A 19,424-nucleotide genomic window follows, 5' to 3' on the forward strand; every position below is an offset into this window, starting at 1 on the left:
ACACTTTTGTCTCGAAAGGCAATCAGATAAAAATAAGTATTATGTATGTCTCCAGAACAATGAACTCTTTATGGCCTTTTGGAACTTGAAAATCCACCAGAAGAAAAGTCACATCAATCAGACATCAGACTGCACAGACTGCAGAATTGAGGTGAACACTGACCAGAGTTCATCTACAAAAGAGCCAGATGTGAATTGCGTACCACCACAAAAATTGAATCCTGGCCACAGCAAAGTTTTTTTTAGCATGAAAGAAAAAAATAGCTTTTATGAGTTTCACCACACAAAAATAAAATGTTTATTTTTTCATTGAACACTTGGGTCACTGTAGATGAATCATTATTCTATGAATATATCTCACTCATTATCCTTACAAAATGTAGAAAACTGGGTGATAATGTATTATTAGAGATTGATTTAGAAAATCAATATTTGCACAATGGATAAAAAAATCAGTTAATAACCTAAAACACCAGAATATTCAACATGGGTGCAGAGAGACCTGTTGGGACATGCTTCTCAGCTGTTGTGTTTTTCTTGGCCAATTAGCAATATGGAGGTCAGCCCTGATCTTCTGCCACTCCAGAGAGCCAAAAGACCTAAGGCAACCAGCTTTTCACCATGGTGTCCACATTGTCATCACTTCCATAGACGGACAGACCAGCCAAGCAGCGTTGTTGATAGGGTACTTAAAATACTAGTCTACAATCTACGTGTAGAGTCTTGTGTCTAAGCAGTGCTAAGTAGGAATTGGTTCAGTGTGACCAGTTCCTGTACTGACACTGAATGGTGGTTGATAGATGAATAAGGTTGATCCAGTGTGTTACTGGTTGGGAAAATGGTTTCAAATGATGGCAGAACCCCTAAAGTAATTTGAGACATTTAAAACTCATTTAGTATTTTTTCTGATATAAACTCTCAAGCACAATTGCTGGATGAGACTGACGTACTTGCAATTCATTGTACAAAGAATGTGCTCATTGTATCTCTCTCTAATTTCCTTGTGAAGATGTCTACATTTAAATGTAGAATGATCTAAACTGATAGCAGAATAACCGTTATTGTTAATCAAATACTGTTGCTCCAAGCACTAGGACACATCCTTTAAGTTCCTCTTTCCATCTCTCTTCGGTTGCTTCCCTATGTCCTTTCTTTCTCCTTCCTCCTTCTCTCATTACCCTTGAATCTACCCTTTCTTCCATTCCTCAACAATCCCTCTATTCCTCCATCTTGTCACTCCCCCCTTCCATCCTCTTTCTTTCTAAATTCTTTCTCACTACCTCTCTCTTTCAACAGGCCCTCCTCCTTCCTCCTTCCCCAGACTGTTGTTGTGCTAATGAGGCTCTGTGCTCACTGGCTGGGTGGGGAGCTTTTTCAAGCAGGCCCGCTGTTCAGAACTGTTGAGGTGCTGGCCCAAAGTAGCTCTGTGCCGTATGTGGTATGTGTTGCGAAGGAGGGTGGGTGGGGTGTAAGGTGTGTCACTACAAGAACAGACTTATTGAGTACACACCTTCCAACTGCTAATCTCCTCCCGGACTAGTAGGCCCCTAAAACAGCCTCTAAATGGACCAAGACTTTGTAGTGACCTCACTCCTATTTTCTTCTGTTGCGTCCAGGGGCCTCCACACCCTTTGCAAGCAATGGGTTGTGTAAACATTTTGTCACAATCAAAAACCACAAGAACTGTCAACTACTGCACTTACCCCTTTCTCTCCCAGCTCCTGTATGTGTTTTTTTTCTTAAGAGTAGTGTTATCAGTAGGGCTTATTGACCAATAATGACCAGCCCCTGCAGCAGCACAGAAGGCCAGCATGCTCTGAAATCTGCACTGACCATCTTACCTTTCACCTCAAAGCTCAATGGTCAGCAAGAGCTCTCAGTTATAGCATACCATTTGCTACATTGATCAGATCTTTTATTATAAAATCCCATTGATGACCTGTCTTTGTTTCTTCCCATTCCCATTGGAAGAACAAGTGTTTTCTTGACATTCTTTATCTGATTGTCTTATATTGTGTTCAGTTTACAATTCCTAGTGTACATCTTTGTAAGAAACTGAAATCTAAATCAACCATTCATGGTCAAGCAATCATACAGTCTAGATCTAATCACAGAGCTTTCTTTCTTGTTTTTATTTGAAATGGAGCTCTGCCTTGTTAATATGCATGTTTGTGTCAGTAGTTTATCCCTCCAGATCCCTGTTTTTCTAAATTATTTGGATCTGTTCATAAATTGTGCAGTTTCGTCTAAATACAGAGCCACATTTTTTCAATGGATCAGTCATTTTTGATGGACATCAACTTCTCAACATTTAGAATATTTTTTTTTGATAAGGCGCTGTTGTTTATACGTTGTTATCCTTTCAATTATGCTGATCATGTGTATAGACTTTGATCCGGTGGAGAAGTGAGAACTTACTTCACCTGTTGAGTTGAGAGGGAACTTCATGGAGATCAGACTGTACAAGCCCAGAGTGGAATTTAACCAGGGCACCAGTGTAGCTGTACAGTTACTGTTAATACTCCTATCCCTAAACATGAACCTAAAGAATGTCTGTTTCTTAACTTGTAATTCTGCTTTTTTGGAAAGGAAGATTAAAACTATTCATCCACACAGAATAAGAAGGCAGAATTCAGAACCCCATTACTTTTGTCTCTCTGACAACCAGAGAGACATTTTTGACTAAAGGTGGACTCGCAACCACTCCTAAAAAACACACACTGTACAGTACATTTCTACTGGTCAGGGCCAGCCCACTCCAGAACCAGGCACACTGTCTCCTGGGATTTAAGACAGCACTGTGAGCTGAACTAATAATCATAAGGAACCAATTGAAGATGTCTGACACCAGTGTGACCTTGCACTGTGATTGAAGTGGGTGATAATGCATGCATGTGACAGGCTGCTGTTTTGAGTTGTGTCGTTATTGCATTTGCGCAATCCTCAAATTTGGGTTGTGATCTGCGCAACGGAGAGGGTGACGTTTTCCACCTTTTTTTTTTCCCCAAAGGTCATGTGTTGTTTTCATGCCACATTCAGGGCTGACTGACTTTCACAACAAAAGATCTGCTCCATCTCCCACAGCTTCCTGGGGAGAACGAAAACACAGTGTGGGCTTCATAGCCGAGCAAAAAAAAAACAGGATATTGAACCAGAACAGGCAGCACAGTGGACCAGTGTTGCTGTCATCTGACACATCTCCAGTTATTGCTCAATGTGGAGGGTGTTTAATGAAAGGCTACTATTTTTAAGAGCCATGATGACACACGGAGTGAGCAGCCATGTACCTCCCTGTCGCCAGGCTCTTGCAGTGGGACAAGCAAGGGCACTCACTGTCGAGAGTCCCGGTGCTGGAGAGCTGTAACCCAGCAGGTTTTCAAGATCTCTTCGTAAATCAACAGTAGATTAAGACTTGGGGAGAAAAGAGAAATGAGACAAGTTGATCCCTAACTGGTACAAAAACTGCTTTCCTGAGTTCTTAAGATTCCTAAAAGAAGCCAGCTGTGTTGAGCCTCTTGAAGACCACGATGGGACAAATCAAGGACTTTGCCATTCCAAGTAATTAGGCAGTTTCAGGTCGTCTACAGTGCTATCTGTGGTCCTTTCCCCCCAGACGTGTTTAGACCAGGGCTTTATATATTCAAAACCAATTGTTAGTGTTCTGGATTACAGAGTTCTCCTTCAAGTTCTACCAAAATTCATTCTCTTCCAAGACTGATCATTAATGCTGTACCTGAAGGATGTTTCAAGAGAGACAGAGGATGTTCATGTCTCTCTGTGTGCATACTTGTGTAGGTGTGTGAGTTTTTCTGCAGGTTTACATGACTGCGTGGAAACGCGTTTGTTCTGCGGGAAGGAGAGGATCTCTCTGCGCGTGTCACGGCGGTCTGGGTGTGCTCCTGCAGCGGGCGGGCGTGTCAGCGAGCGGGACTGTGCCTTTGCATGCTTGTTGTGTGCATTTCTCTGGGCCTATATCTGTCTCTCTCAAGGCTCAGCCTTAATGATTCTGTTTGCGGAGGGGGATGATGACACACTGGAGAACAGCACTAATCTCCTTAGCCCTGCTGGCTCTGTCTCAATTAGCTGACTGGCCTGAACAGAGATCCCCTCCCCCAAGCAGAACTGCCAGAACCCTCTCTCAGCACACTGCATGTCTTGTGTTTTAGCTAGAACGTTTATTTCAAATGGTACGAATAACATGCAGCAAAGGTGAATTTGTAAATATAAAGATTTAAACCAGCTTTTAACTTCACTTTATGTTTTGCATTGCAATGAGCTGGTTTTATATGAAGAGAACCCCTGCCTAGATGCTGTATAGTTTCACTGACAGTAATTTGTTAGAACAAGTATTGGGTGATATTATTTTTTATCTTTTCCCAATAAATGGATCTACACAGTATTGGTCTATAAAGCCCACACACTCTGACACCCACTTTAACAGTTGGATTTGGTAAAGTAATCTGGGAAATACAATTTGTACAGAGGTACAGCACCAGTGTCACACTTATTTTTGAACCCACACTCTTCTAATCATGAATTAGAGCCATAATCATTATGCTGCACTGCTGACCTAACCGAACCCTGTATGTAAATGTCTAGCACCCTTACAAATCTGCTCCACCTGGGAACCTGTTAATCAGGTTTGTGTGAGTTAATCTGCGATCCAAAGCAAAAGTTTGTCTGCCCCTTGCACGTAAGGAAGGTGTTACGATATTGGAAAATGATCATTGGGCATCTAAAATAAAAAAGAAAATCAGAAAACAGGAGTGAATGGGACATTATGAGTTATAATATATATATGTACAAAGTATAGAATGCACATACAGCTCTGTTTCCTGATAAGGAGACAAACGTTTGTAAGGCTAATCTATAAAGCTTTTGGCAGTACACCCATGTTTTTTTTTATTCCTGCTTCCATTTTCTTGTCCTCAGGCTGCAACTATATAAATATGCCTTCATAGGATCACTAATTATTCAAATGCTGTCACTTCATTAAGTGGGCTTGCGGGTAATTAATGATTCATGCACAGTCCTTAATGCCGGTGTTCTCCGAGTGCGCCTGCCTTCTCACATTGATCACAGTATCCGTGACTTCCCTGTCTTTCTGCTGCCTGTCGTGCACAAACATGTGAAAACTGGCTGGTGGTAACCCTGACCCTAATTCAGGCCATGGCTGATCACTGAAGGGACACAGCTGACTGGCCAGTCCACTCAAAGCCGAGGGAAAGGAAGGGCACCAGGAAACTGAATCAGAGTCCATCCACTTGCACCAGTGCACTGAAGAACTGCCCCCTTAAAGAGTGAAACTGGGTTATCTGCCTTTAAGAAGTCTTTCCAGAATCTTCTTTTTTAGTTGGAAAAGTTAGTTTGCATGGCAAACAACCTAAAAGTAAGCAAAAACAGAGATGCAGTACACATACAACAGTAGGTGTGACAAAAGACAACAAACTTCAGAAACAGAAGTGCTATAAATTAGTCAATAGGTAATGGAGTGCATTTCAGTTTATATACATATACCGAGAATCTAAAGAGATCTATCACTATATTTTGGGATGTTTTAGAAAAGTAAAGTATACTTATTTTGGAAGATGATTAAATATTCATGGCATCGTTTTAATTAACTGATCATTGATGACAGAGTAATCCACAATAATCCCCAGTGTCTTTGAGTGTTGCTTAAGCACTGAATCTCTGCATTGACAAGAGGGGTGTAGATTGGGCACAGGTGACCTGGTGATTTAACCTGTTGAATGTCAATCCTGATCAATAGGTACTCACAGAAAGGAATGAATACAGTGCACCGATCAGGTAATCATGCCTTGGTGCCATTGATTGGTTGGAGGATGGAAAGCAACATCAGGTGGAGGCAAGTGTTCCAGCCAAGGATGAATTACGGTCCTCTCTGGAACTGTCCCAAACCACTCACCTGAAATAAACAATCCTGCCTGCTAAGTCCCGTCACAAGTTTTCCCAAAACCTGAGTTATTGCCTGCTGGAAATTAAACTGCAATTACAAATAAGAAGACAAGGTGCTTCTTTGCCCAGAGGGTTGTGGGGGAATGGAAAAGGCTAACAAACCATGTTGTTGCTTCTTTCAAGAAACAGCCAGATGAGAGGATGAGTTCCTCGGATCAGTTAATAGCTCATTTGCAACGAACTAACCAAATGGGTCAGAAGAGCCAAATGTCCACCTCTCGTTTATAACCCTTCTTAATCCCCCACTCCATAACACACACCTTCCAGTTCCCCCTCCCAGTCTCCATGACGACAATGTCACTGGGCCAAAAGCCTGGGTTACAGTAGTGTCAACAGACATGCTTTCAAAAAAACAAAACTCATGGAAGCAGCTGATTGCTGTTTAGAAATTGAAGCGCTTCGACTTAAGCTAACATTTCTCTTCTGGGTGATATGAACAGTTTTCACACACGCAATATTTCACTTTAATGTGATGCCAATGTGTTTGAAACTGTTGGAAGACGATACAGATTAAATGAAAATGCCTGTCCAATCACACATTCCAAATTCCACTGTACTGTTCACCAGAGCCTCTCTCTGTGCTTTTTGCGTTCTTGAATGGGCAGAGGCTAATCTAGTGGGGTAAGTCCTGTCGGGTGAGGGGATTCCCTTGCTGGGCGGGGGCTACCCCCAGCAACTGGGACCCCTGTCCAACAGTTTGAAAAAGTTATGTAGAGAGTCACCCATCATGGTTGGCTGAGGGCAGACAAAGTTGTGGGGGCGGTACAACATCATTTATTTAATACAGAAGCAAAGAACCTCAAGCAACCCTGTAAAATCATGAAGCAGAAAAGAAACTTTCACAAAAACTGGGCAACACCCAAGAGTCATTTGTATAGGAAAGCTTTCATTTAATAGCACTTGGCCACCGTCGATCCTACAGACAGATCCTGCTGGGTGACTGTATTACCTTTCCCGTCCTGAGGCTGAATCACATATGAAATTAAAAACCGTTCTAGCCCAAATAACATTTGAAACAGCTTCCTGGGCCCGATACTGAAAGATGGGCTTTGATATCTAATAAAAAAGGGAATTCACAAAAAAAATACAGTGCCACATTTCTCCAAACCACAAAACCGAATGTCAAACCATATTGCATTGTGTCAGAGGAGTTCTAAGCAGTGATATACTGCAACTATCTGTAACATGGACATTCCAGGTATTCTGGCTGCAGGAGAGCAGCATTATGTCAACAGAGGCCACATGGCTCCATTCATGAACTGAAATAATGAATCTCAATGGGGTTTATTTGGCCAATGTTGTTAAAAAATGCTGACTCATCACCTCCACTCTTAGGCAGCCTTTCTAGCTGATGATGACAAAGGTTTGAACCCTTCAAAAGCACAGACCTAAAGACAGGTTGCGAACAGGGAAGACACATTTTTGAAAGTAAGTGCCAGCTTTCATCTTCCCAAATCCATCAGCATCAGCTCCAGAGTCACTGAACGTGGGGAGGTTCCACCCCAGATTTCATTCTGTAAGGCTGTGTCAAAGAGCAGATGGCAGCTCCTTATAACTGTGCCAATATATCCTTTGGAACACAGAACTTCAGAAAGAAAACATGCCCTGAGATCTTTCATTTCAGCAGCAGATTACAAACCTCACCCTAACTCATCCCCAGGGGAGCAATGTGTAATTTACCAGAAATCACCCATCCCCCTCTCCCACCCCCTGTGGTAGTGGAGACCTTGGTGATACAGCCCTCTGTACTTCCTCTTTGACTAAGCGCACACACAGCACAGAGGACATTTTGATGTATTTATAGCATCATAGTAATGAAAAAAAGACAGAGCCAAATTGCACTTTTTCTACAAACTGCAAAAACAAAACCGAAAACCGAGCACAGTATCTGGCTGCAAGACACCTGTTTGGCGTTTTTTCGGAAAATGTAGTTTCGAGGGACAGCCCTCTGTGAGCGTCTGCTGTTGGGGACGATTACAGCAGACACACGTTCTGGGCTCACCAAAAGGACAGCTTTACTAGCCCACAGACCTTTGTCCACATCAGAGCGGAGAGCTGTATTGTGTTTTCTTTCCAGTTCCTTTAAAAAAAACCATACCGCAGCCACAAAACAGGAGATAGCAAATCTCACCTGTTTGCCTGGGATCTGGGCTCCATCTAAAAGTGGCCAGAGGCAACGCTTTGTATGGCAGAGCTGAATTTACCAATTAACACCAATTAACTGAATGGTGTCTTTCTTACCCTCAAAACAATAACAAAGGTCATTAATAAAAAGACCAGCTAGAAAAGATCTTAAAGATTTTTTTTTTAACTTCCTTGCACTTATGAGAGAGAAACAGAAAACAGAGACAGGAAGTACATTTTTATATAACTGATTTTTGTCTGTTGTTGGTATTCACTGTAGGCAAATGATTTAGTGATTGAAACTGCTTTTTTCACTTGACTTCACTATTTTAAACTTCTAATACAGCTCTACTGTATGCTACTCTGCAGAAAGACAGCTTCCCCTGTGCTGAACTTGCTGTGTAAAAAGTCAGATAAACAGGGACACAGAGCTCCCCATATCCCTCTACTCTATCCTAAGCTACCCCTGTCAGTGACTCACGTCCTGAATTAGTTACATGAGGGAAAAAAAGAACTGTCACTAACTTCAACTGGCACTGCTGAACACAAAGAAGTGGCTCAGATGAACACACAGCACTGGGTTTGACTCACACCAGGCAGATACACACTTATGGCGGCAGTACCAATGATATGGAGGAATAAAGGACTAGAGTGTTTTGATAGATGTCCCAAGAATCAGAGGCTGAGAAAGGTGATGTGCGAAGGTGGCCTGCAGGAGGTCAGCAGTGTGGACTGTGTGCTGGGCCTGGTCAGAGGAGTGAGAGACAGGGAGGGCGGTGTGGGTCCAGGGCTGTGCAGCTGCCAAAACAAGATCACGCACAGAGAAAGGAGTGAACGGGGGAAAACACACTGATTCTGACTCTCCCTGGCTAAATGAAAGCAGCCGATGGGGTCTCTCCATCTTTACTTGTAGCAGGCTGCTGCTCAGCACGTAGTATCTGGAATCCCATTTGTGTTGTAAACAGGAGTTAAATTAATTAGTTAGCACATTAGACAATCAAAATACATATCAGTGATATCTGCAAGAGGAAATTGTTTTTGCGAAAGTGATTCCGATGCTATAGCTACTGATGCTCATTTTTAATCGCAAAGATTAGTGAAATACATAGGTGTCTAAATAGGAACGGTACGAATGTCTGCAAATTTACGTGCAGATTCCAGGTTGGCCCAAAAGCAAAAATAGGGTTTAATTAAATGATGTGCATAGCTTTGTGGCCTATAAGTGGGCTGTTCTGCACATTTCCGGGTTTACTTATCAAGAGCACTCTTCCTTTGTAGTGGAGAGGGTTCCATTCAAGGCAGTCCACCAGGTTTGCTGCAATAACGAATTTGCTAACGAACCCCCTTGTGCAATGGCATCTCTGCCAGTACGCAGTGCACTGGATACTGTTCTTGTTACAGTGTGGTTTGAATTCTTGCGCTGAGCTGCTGTGACACAGTAACAAAGGGGAACTTCAGGTCTTTCCGAGGAGTCAAACAAACACACAACATAACGGCTTTCACACCACAGACTGGGGGGGGGTTGGGGGCAGAGGTGGAGGAGGGGATAAGCTGTAACACTGCAGGTGTGCTCCGGTTTCTTGCAAGGTCCTCCATGGAAAAAAAAAAAGATTAGGCTGCTGGGTCTTACACACAGCCGACTGAGGGCAAGTCATTAAGTCATTGAATTCATCTCCACAGTGGCAGGTTCTTTGTTTGTTTTCTTTTTGCGGGGTCGAGTTGTTGCCGCCTGCGATAAAACACGACTGTGACATACGGCAGTGAAAGTGCAGAACAGCACCGGTGGACTCCTGGTACATACACAGTGAAGCCTAGACAAGAGCCATAAAAACACAGGACACCGCCGCAGAAGCAATGCAGGCACGGGGGAACCCTGGGAAGAGGTGCAAATCGGTGTCTGGACGTATTTACTGTTGTTGCATACCTGCTTAGCTTCCTGTGTTTGGGAATATGAGCATTTTGCCCACTGATGCAGTGCCAGGGTGTATTGATTTTCTTCTTGTTTGTTTTTCTTTCGGCTCAGTTTCCCAACAACGGTTTCCAGACATCTGACCTGCCGCACGTAAATACAGCCGAAGAGAGAGCTGCCTTGCTCCGATTCGTGCCCACCCCCACGTTCCCTTGCACCAGATTCTCTATTAGGGACAAAGGGAGAGTCAACCGCATGAATTTGTCCGTGAGATTGTGAGCAGGTAGCTCCAGCTCTCAGTATAAAACCATTTCCATGTGGTTTTCACTTGTGAGCTCTGAAAGATCCATGATGTCACCTTTGCGTTTTCGGAAAGTCAAACACCATAAGCCTGTGCCTGGGATTTGCTGGTAATGTGCAACGTGCAAGGAGAGCCGTCCTGAACTGCAGCCTCTCTTTTACACAGCAAACCTGCTCTGCCAGCTTTGGGCCGAGTGAATTCTCTGACCACTTAAAATGCAAATGAAACAATCGAGGCACAACAGCGACAGCAGGGATCCGGGAATTCCTGCATGTCCCACGTCGCTCCAGTCTGACATATGCATCTAGACTTTTTGCACATGGTATCCTGATGGAAAGGAGGCGGACCGTTCACTGTACTGAGCTTATTTTTTGAATGCATACTGCGCTGAAGTTTTCACAGCTGTGAGTTCAAGTGGAGAGATGACATGTTTCACCCGCTAAAAGGAACAATTGGACGGAGAGGGATGCAGGACTGATTTCTGGTACCAGAAGGTGGGAAAGAGAGAGAAGGAATTGCTGCTCAGTACTGAGCTGCATGTCACAGTGGAGAAGATTACTATCTAGAGGCTCTCTGCACTGTGTTGTATTAACACTGCTATCAGTGTTACTCTGAACAGGAAAACATAGTTTGGAGGTTTACACAGAGACACTAGCAGCTGGATTTTGAAAGATCCACAGTGCCCACGTTTTATCAAATTTTCTTAAGCTCACTCTGAACTTTGCACCAAGTTTAGACATACTTAGCATCTTGTAAACTGTAAAAGCAGTGCTGTAAATGTAATCAATTTAGACTATAAGAAAATATCCTGCAAATGAGATACTCTATTCTATCTCAGAGGTATCACTACCTCTAACGTCTTTCAGTCTCAATGCATATTTGCTTTTGAAACCACTATATGTGAGTTGCACTGCAAGCTTAATGTGCCTGGTTGTAACCTGAAAGTTTGTCCAGAAATGCATAAACTAGAATCCACCCACAAGCATTACCAGTTACAAACAGGGGAATGTCATCAATCATTAGCAATAGTGGAGGAAACAGTATACTAATAGGGTGATGAAGGGTTCAATTCAGACAGGTTGCTTTGACCTCATACTTTGCTTGACAAATTTCTGCTTTCTTAGTGTAGAGTTAGTCTACTTCAGCTAATTAACCTCAAATAGACAAATCAACAATAGTCCATTTCTGTAGTTGCCTTGAACTGCTGTTGATTTCAGTTGCTGTGGCGCAACTCCATTAAGCCTGTTGGCCAAGACATGAAACTTATGAAACCAAGACTCAGAATGAAAAAAAAAGAGCCAGTGACACAGCAAATGGGAGGAAAAGAAAAAGAGGCAGAGAACGATGAGACAGAGGGGGTGAAGCACAGAAGGAAAGGCTGCGAGAAACGAGAGGAGGCAGAGAAGACTGAAACAGAGTCTCTAACAAGGAGAAAAGTGAGAAAGAAACAGAAAAAACACAAGAAAGTCAGCAGGGCTTACGCGCTCTGTCCCCAGTGTTTTCACCATCACACAGACAAATTTCACTAGGTCAGCCCTTCACTTTATAAGCATCTACACGTCTTGCCACAGTGTTTCCCAGTTTAATTCAACACCACAGAGAGGCGATACGGCCTCAGTCTCAGCGAACCCAGCCACAGGGGCGCTCTGCAAGGACACTGCTACATTACAGTTCCTCCATTGGCTGGGCTCCTCGGATGCGGCAGCGATGAAAATAATGCCGAACAGATCGTGCCTGGATGACTACTTCAGGCATGCTGAGGCTGCAGTATCCCCTTCGGCCCACTTGAAACAATGGGTCTGATAATGACCTAACACTGCAGCCAGAGCAACAGGAACAGCTGACACTTTCTAGGGTCTGACAATTGGGTTTCTTTGCTATGCACTACGGTCAGGTTGTGGTCAGTTTCAGTGACTTTTTGGTTAATGTCATCTTGGTCCAGCCTTTTTTACGACTACACCAGATTTTAATAAATATTTTACTTCGCTGGCTGTGCCACATATACCAGCAGTCCAGCATATCCGAGTAGGATAAATCATGGTGATCGCAACTTATTCATTGGTCTTTTTTATGTCAACTAAAAAATGAAACAGTTCTGCATACAGGCCCTGTGAATGTAACTAGGTCCTAGATGGAAACTTGAAGAAATACAGAAGGCTTTTTTTTACATACACTGTAAAAACTGGTTGACCAGGATAACCTGGTAGCTGCAATGCAAAGTTTGAAAGCAGGCAGCACGTGTAGAAACCTGGAAAGCAGTCTTACATAAGCACTGAATGAAAAATGTGAACTTTTAAAATATTAGTTAAATGTCAGTCAACATTTAACAAACAGTATAGTAAAACAAATATAAATATTAATAAGGTTTCAAAGCACAAACTGCAAATGCATGGAGATGAGGTTAGTTCCCTTAAAAGGACTTCCTGTTTCCTGTTTCTAACCCAGCTCTTCGTCCAACTCACAAATTATGTTGGATTTTCTCGCCCATGTTTAGGAATTTATTTCCTTGACACTCTTGTCTTGCAAATGGTTTCAGATACACAGCTGATAGGAATTTGCATGGGACTTGGTGAAAACATTACAAATTAAGCGTAAATACAAACATTAAATGGTGGTACTGCACCAGCAGATCCTGAATTTAAAGCTGACCTTTTAATACCCAGTCAGACAATGAAAGGAAGTAATAAAAAGCAGATTGCTGGGGTGTGCAAAAGAGTTTAAATTCAAGTGTGAAAAAAATGAAAACTGTTGCTTTCCTATGACCTCATCCAAAGTACTGCACCCAGACTTTTCCACCCTCTCACCAGTCAGAGAATGAGAAAACATAAAGCATTTGCAATGATACTCAGACTGAAGGGAATATGACACACAGACAACATGAAAGAACTGAATCACTTTATCTGTGAACAAAGGCCACTTTGGGGAGATCTGTTATTTAAAATCCTGAAAGAACTGAGAAAAATCAACCCAAAGGAGTACTTCAGACTCAGAAACACAAAGGACAGAGGACAAAAATTGAAATTAAGCGATAACAGATTAGAAATGAAAGAATAAGAAGCATTTATTTACAAGGAACAGACTACCAAAACACATTGAAGACAGTGATTCATTGATTGAAAGGAGCTTGGAAAAGAACTCTGAAATGAAACTAATAACAGCTGGATGAGCATGACGCCAAGAAAGGTGTCCTTTCACATTTCACCTCAGTGGGCCCATGTGACAGTTTACCTTGGTAAATATGCATGATGATTTTGCAAATTGATCATTTTTTTACTGGGCTCACAACATGCATTGATTTTCCTAATCATACCTTAGATTATTCCACAGTGATTTTACTGGGGTTTACTACACCTTTTGAATCTTTTATTTATCCAGAAATGCCCATTTTGAACAACTTCACATTTACAAGGATGGCCAGGAGATCGCCCATTTGCCCAGCAGAGCATTTATTGGAGCGATCAGAGCAAAGCATCGTGCTCAAGGGCACAACAACAGCTTCTCACCTGGGATTTGCACCAACTCCACACTGCCAGCCGAAACATAACCATGTGTTTTTCTAAGTGGGGTTTCTCCTTTTAGCCTCAGCCATCAACAATTTCAAGAGATTGCCCTGAGAACATTTCATTTTTCAGTTGGACGGTTTTTGCAGAACAGAAAACTGAATAAAGCTTAAAAAAAAGCACACAAAACTATAATGCTGAAAGTGGTAAACAAGCCACCGTCTCATTGTAATTATGCGTGCAAGCATGTCTGCCTCACAATAAAATAAAAATAAATATCTTTGTTTTCCACGGGTGTTTACAGTCTTCCACAGCTTGCTTTCCACCCACCCCCGCTACGGATAAACATGTGAGCAACTTCTGGACTCAGCCCTTCAGAGGTAATCTGACACCCCTGCTGCTCCAGGAGAAAGCTTTTGTTAGGCAAACAATCCACAGCCTGTGCCTGCAGAGAGGGGACAGCGGCTGGGGCAGGGCTGCTTCTCAGAATAGCTCCATAGCTCCTTCCCCCCAGCCTCCACGCCGCACGGGCCCTGAGTCACACGGACGCACGTCGCTGTGTCACCGGGCGCACGTAGCAGGCAGCCAGGAGGCGGTCTGTTTGACTGTGTGGCTCCCCTGGATGGGAACAAGCAGAGGTTAACTCCACGCCGAAAAGACAGCCCTCGCGCGTGAAGCAGGACCAAGGGCGCCAATGCTGTGTCTTCTCACTGTCTGCGCCTCAGTGTGGATCTGGCCTCTGCTCGCGCCGGATCTCCGGGCCACATCACTCTTTCACAGGGGGCGGAAAAGTGTAGCTCAAGTGAGAGCCAGGAGATACTGCATCGCAGCCTCGTGGACTGGACACGAGAGGCTGGATATGATTTTGTTTCTTGTAACACACAGAATGTGCCATCACCGGTTATGTAATCGTTTACAGTTGTATAACACATAAAGGAATAATTAAAATGTCTAGTCATCCAGGTGGATGCTGCACACTGGTGGAGGGGATCCCCATTACCTGTAAAGCGCTTTAAATGGAGGGTCCAGAAAAGCGCTATATAAGTGTAAGCAATTATTATGAATTATTATCCTTCTTTGTGTATATATTTATACAGTTGGAATATAGCAATTATTATGTTCATATCCCAAACCAAGTGTAAACATCTCTCATTGGCTCTCCTGCATGACAAGGTACACTGGACAGTATCTGTATGTTGAAGAAGCAGACAAACACAAACGGTAATCTTGTGGGTTTGGTGTTGGTTTCAAGTGACAGCCTGACTGTCAACTTATTAATTCTAGATTCTGAATAGAGAGGAGCATGTTCCAAATGAGCACAAGTTGTTCACACTATGTTAAAATGCAGCCAGTTGTCAGCTGATGATAAAAATACTCTAAATGGCTAGACAGTGCTAGGATTGTACCAACTGATTGTCAGATTAGATCACTGTATCATTGTTTTCATGAGACTGACAACAATGCTTCCCTTACGAACTGATGGTCAAGAATGCAGGTTCTCTCTCCAAACTGGACATGTAGGTCACAGGTATACTGGGTGCAAGCCGATGATTTGTGTAGGGTAGTTAGTGTGTTCGTGGTAGTGTGGGCAGGGGTCACAGGAATTCTCCAAAGCTTGTAACACATTCAGGATCACACACAGATCATCAAAGGTTAGCAAACAGCATACTAAACCTGGAGAGGCCACCCATGGGCAGGGTTTTGGCATTAGAATCATCGGAATTATTTAATGCAGGGAAGCCATAAAAAAGCCAATTTAAAATGATAACATGAGGCACATCTTCATCCAAAGGGTTGTGGGATTATGGAACAAGCTGCCCAGTACAAGCTGTTGTTAAAATCGATACAGACTACCTTCAAGGAACAGCTGTGTGAGATCCTTAAGTTATTAACTACTAGGTGAGCTGAACTGCCTCCTCCTGTTTGTAACTATTGTTCTGCTGTGATTATGTTCCAACAGAATGCCTGGATACATAGAAATCATTATCATTTCTATCATGCATGTTTAAATAGGCCATTAAAAATATGGACATCAATTATGCGTAGAGCTCTACAAAAGCATATGGTGCTCAGCAAGAGGTCGTACAAGATGGACCATAATAATTTCTTGACTCGTACTTTATAACTTAATAACACCACTCAACGTGCTCACCACAGGTAAAGTGATGGATTACTGGACTCTACAAACTCCGCTTTGGCAACACAATATTTCGGACAGACCTGAAAACTAGCTGTGCTAACTGAACCAACATTAACAGCAGGAGTCCGCTGCCGTGAAACAGATCTCCATCCATAGAAAATAAAAAAAACGGAATCGTGGAAGAGCGTCCTGACACGTCGTGTGTTGTCATCTAAGCATGAGCAAAATAACTCAAAAGAAGCTTTTGCGCTGCTTTAAAAGGCGTAAAGGAGTAAGGATAAAGAACGGGTGGGTTAAACGTAAGAGGGGAAATATTAAAATGGCCAAGGTTTTATCGGCTGATGGAATAATAGGTATTGCTCCTTGTGTTTTTCTCCGGTGCCCAAAGTAGCAACGCACGCTAATGAACTACTTACAGGCGAACAGACAGCCGATTCGTAAACCTCTTGGTTTTGACAGATAGCTGACTGGCGCCTCCCGTTTCTTCTGTTAACCAACAGAATCAAAACTAGTAAACCGAACTAAACCAAGACCGTCCTTATTCAAACGAGAGAAAAAAAATTAAACAAAAACAAATGGGAGGGAACTAATTGGCCACAGTGTTTCTTTCAGAGAATCCACTGGGTTTTTTTTTGGTGCACGATGATTAAAGTAGGGCCAATCGCAACAAAGGGTACGAGCGATCCGGAAGCTCCACCTCTCTCTGTCGCGCTGCCTCTGAGCTTTTTAGATGTATATAATCCCGGGGTTGACCCAGAAAATAGGCACTCGTTTCAAGATCAGATGCGCTTGCCTTTGTGTTCCAGACCCGTTAGAGTATGAAGCTTAACCCTTTGGAATATATGTTCTAATCTTTCGGATCTTCGCTGTGCGGAGTAAAAGAAATCTAGCCAACAGCAGCAACAAAGTCACTGAACTTTGTAGAGAGAGCGTGAACTGGTATGTATATTTTATTAAAAAATACAGTACGCGACCGAGGTAGTGAGGTGCTCCATGGGTTTATCTATTGTTACCTTCTTATTCATTGGATTATCTACTGCAATCTGACCTAGTTATCCGTGCAGATACATATTTTAGACATTTACCGTAGATGCGACGATGATGTCTTTGTTTGCAGCTTTTAACGTGTAGCAGAAAACGTCTCCTTTCTTTTCAAATTAATAACTAGATTCAGAATTGTTTTTTGATATTCCCGTTTCGTTTATGTGTGGTCTGTATTGTGTGCGTGTGTGTGTTGCTTTTTCTTTGCAAAAAAAAAGCATCAGACAGTGCATTTATTTAGAGAGATGTTGCATTCACTTTATTTAATGTACTAACCTGCACCTATTCTTCGATTAATTCTATTTTTTTGGTCAGTGGGTTCTGCTTATGCAAACCTGTAGGAACCCATTTCTTTTTGAAGACACAAAGAACTGCCTGCTTGTGCAATAGCGCACAGAGCAGGAAAGGGTTAAGTGTTTAGTTAAAAATGCCTGCTTGCCTATCTTTGTTTTCAAGCAGGCATCTCAGGGGGAAACGATCGGCAGCGAATCGGCAATTGTCGACTTTCAAGGGAAGGGGAAAATGTTAACACTAGAAAACGATGCTTTGTAGCTTAAGTACGCGCAGCTCTGTTGTGTCTCCTTACAAGCAGTAAGAATGAAACCTTGATGCGAGTGTGTAAGAAACCAAGTAGGCTACACTGTCGCCTGGAATAAAAGTGCCATTTCGAGGGATCAGCCATTCAGAGTAGTTATTCAAGGGCCATTGTGACAATGGAGTTTCTAAAGAGATTTGTTACTGAAGAATTAGAGGTTGAGAACTCTTCTCCAGGACCGTCACGTAGAAGGAACTGTCGCTCTTTGATCGAAATATATATATTAAAAAAAAAAATACATCGATGTTACAGGCTGCTCTCAAAATATTTGTAATGTCATCTTAGTGCTTAGCTAGTAGCAGTTTGTATGGATCCGAAAAGGCCAATTGGTAAAAAGCTTACACCGCGGTCGGTCGTTAAACTAAGTGGCCTTTTTATTTTCATATACATCGGACGTTTGTCGTGAAGTGCATTCAGCTCGGAGTCCAGAACTGCAGATCTAAGGGATACTAGATCGTAATATAGGGCAACACTACTGGCGCGATCATTTTCCCGAAAGCAACGCGGTTTTAAGGTGCTGCCTTCCAGGTAGTGTTTCAGCGCTCTTGCGGTTTTATCGCGAAATGTAAATGCTGGGAGAATCCAGTTTGCTTACTGCAGAGGGACTTTAATGCTGCTGCTAAACTTGTACTTTTTCCCCCACGCAGTGACGGTCACGTGTCTCTGTTGCTGACTGTACGCAACAACTCGCACCATTAAACTTAAACGGAACACGATTTTATTTTTACATGTCGTCCTAAATAGTCCCGTTTTTTTCCTCTCTCTCAACGCCCCCCCCCCCCCAGTGAATCACGAAGGAAGTCATGGCCGACCATCTCATGATGCCCATGAATCACGGCTCCGGTGGCGGCGGAGGTCTGCACGGCTTTCGGATGGGCGTGAACGGCAGCCTGCAAGCCGGGCCCCAACAGCACACGCCGCCGCCGGGACTCCGCAACCTGCCCGGCGGCCAGATGATGCACTACGGCCCGGGGCCGCAGGCCAACATGGAGGCCGTGATGAGGCAGAGGCCGGGGATGGTGGCGGGCATGAATGGGCAAATGAACAATGGGCAGATGGGTCACCATCACCAGATGGCGGGCAACATGATGTACAGCAGCCAGAGCCAGCAGCACCACCCCCAGCAACAGCAGCAGCACCACCCCATGCACCCACAGCAGCAGGCTCCCCAGCAGCAGTACATGGGAGGGGGCCTGACCTCCCAGCAGCTCATGGCCAGCATGCACCTGCAGAAACTCAACACTCAGTACCACGGACACCCCTTCATGGTCATGAACGGGAACCACATGGGAAATGGCCCCCAGTACCGGATGGGCTCCGGTCAGCTGGCAGGCATGCAGCACATGGGCGGCCCCCCCCTGGGGCTTAACGTCGCCGACACGGACTTCATCGACGAGGAGGTCCTGACGTCTCTCGTGTTGGAACTTGGCTTGGACCGTATCCAGGAGTTGCCCGAACTCTTCCTGGGGCAGAATGAGTTTGATTTCATCTCGGACTTCGTGAGCAAGCAGCAGCCCAGCACTGTGAGCTGCTGAAGTCCTGGCGAGAACAGTGGGGTTGGGGGGGGGGGGGGGGGTGTTTTGGGGGTGGGGGGGTTGAGGTGCTTGGAGAAGGATTGGGTTGGGTGGCACGGTGAGATGCACGCCGGACAATCTTTTCTTTTAATATATATTTATCATGATGAATAGAAGCTTTGCACTGGATTACTCGCAGGATTGCCATCTTTTGTCAGTGGAGCACAGCGCCGTGACCAGTCAGGGTTCAGTCTTCACCTGCCTGCCTCCTGCCTCCTTTGTCCAAAGGGATGAATGTAACCACACTTGGCAGAATTCAGAAGC

General features: G+C 43.7%; 1 protein-coding gene and 1 long non-coding RNA gene across 4 annotated transcripts in view; both read left to right on the forward strand.

The window, feature by feature from the left end:
• LOC107077529 (uncharacterized) overlaps positions 1 to 14,101 on the forward strand; it is a 41,661-nt gene extending 27,560 nt beyond the window's left edge. For all 3 annotated transcript variants that reach the window (XR_011191088.1, XR_011191089.1, XR_011191090.1), the window contains one exon: positions 10,124 to 14,101. This is a non-coding gene — a long non-coding RNA (uncharacterized lncRNA). The remainder of the gene's footprint in view (positions 1 to 10,123) is intronic.
• A 2,572-nt stretch (positions 14,102 to 16,673) lies between these two features.
• cited4b (Cbp/p300-interacting transactivator, with Glu/Asp-rich carboxy-terminal domain, 4b) lies at positions 16,674 to 19,151 on the forward strand. The gene is made up of 2 exons (XM_006631246.3): positions 16,674 to 16,889; positions 18,372 to 19,151. Exon 2 carries the CDS (start codon positions 18,390 to 18,392, stop codon positions 19,119 to 19,121), a length of 732 nt encoding a protein of 243 aa, XP_006631309.1. The 5' UTR covers positions 16,674 to 16,889; positions 18,372 to 18,389; the 3' UTR covers positions 19,122 to 19,151.
• Positions 19,152 to 19,424: the final 273 nt, after the last annotated feature.

This window comes from Lepisosteus oculatus, chromosome 11, assembly GCF_040954835.1.
Source record: "Lepisosteus oculatus isolate fLepOcu1 chromosome 11, fLepOcu1.hap2, whole genome shotgun sequence".
Lineage (NCBI taxonomy): Eukaryota > Metazoa > Chordata > Actinopteri > Semionotiformes > Lepisosteidae > Lepisosteus > Lepisosteus oculatus.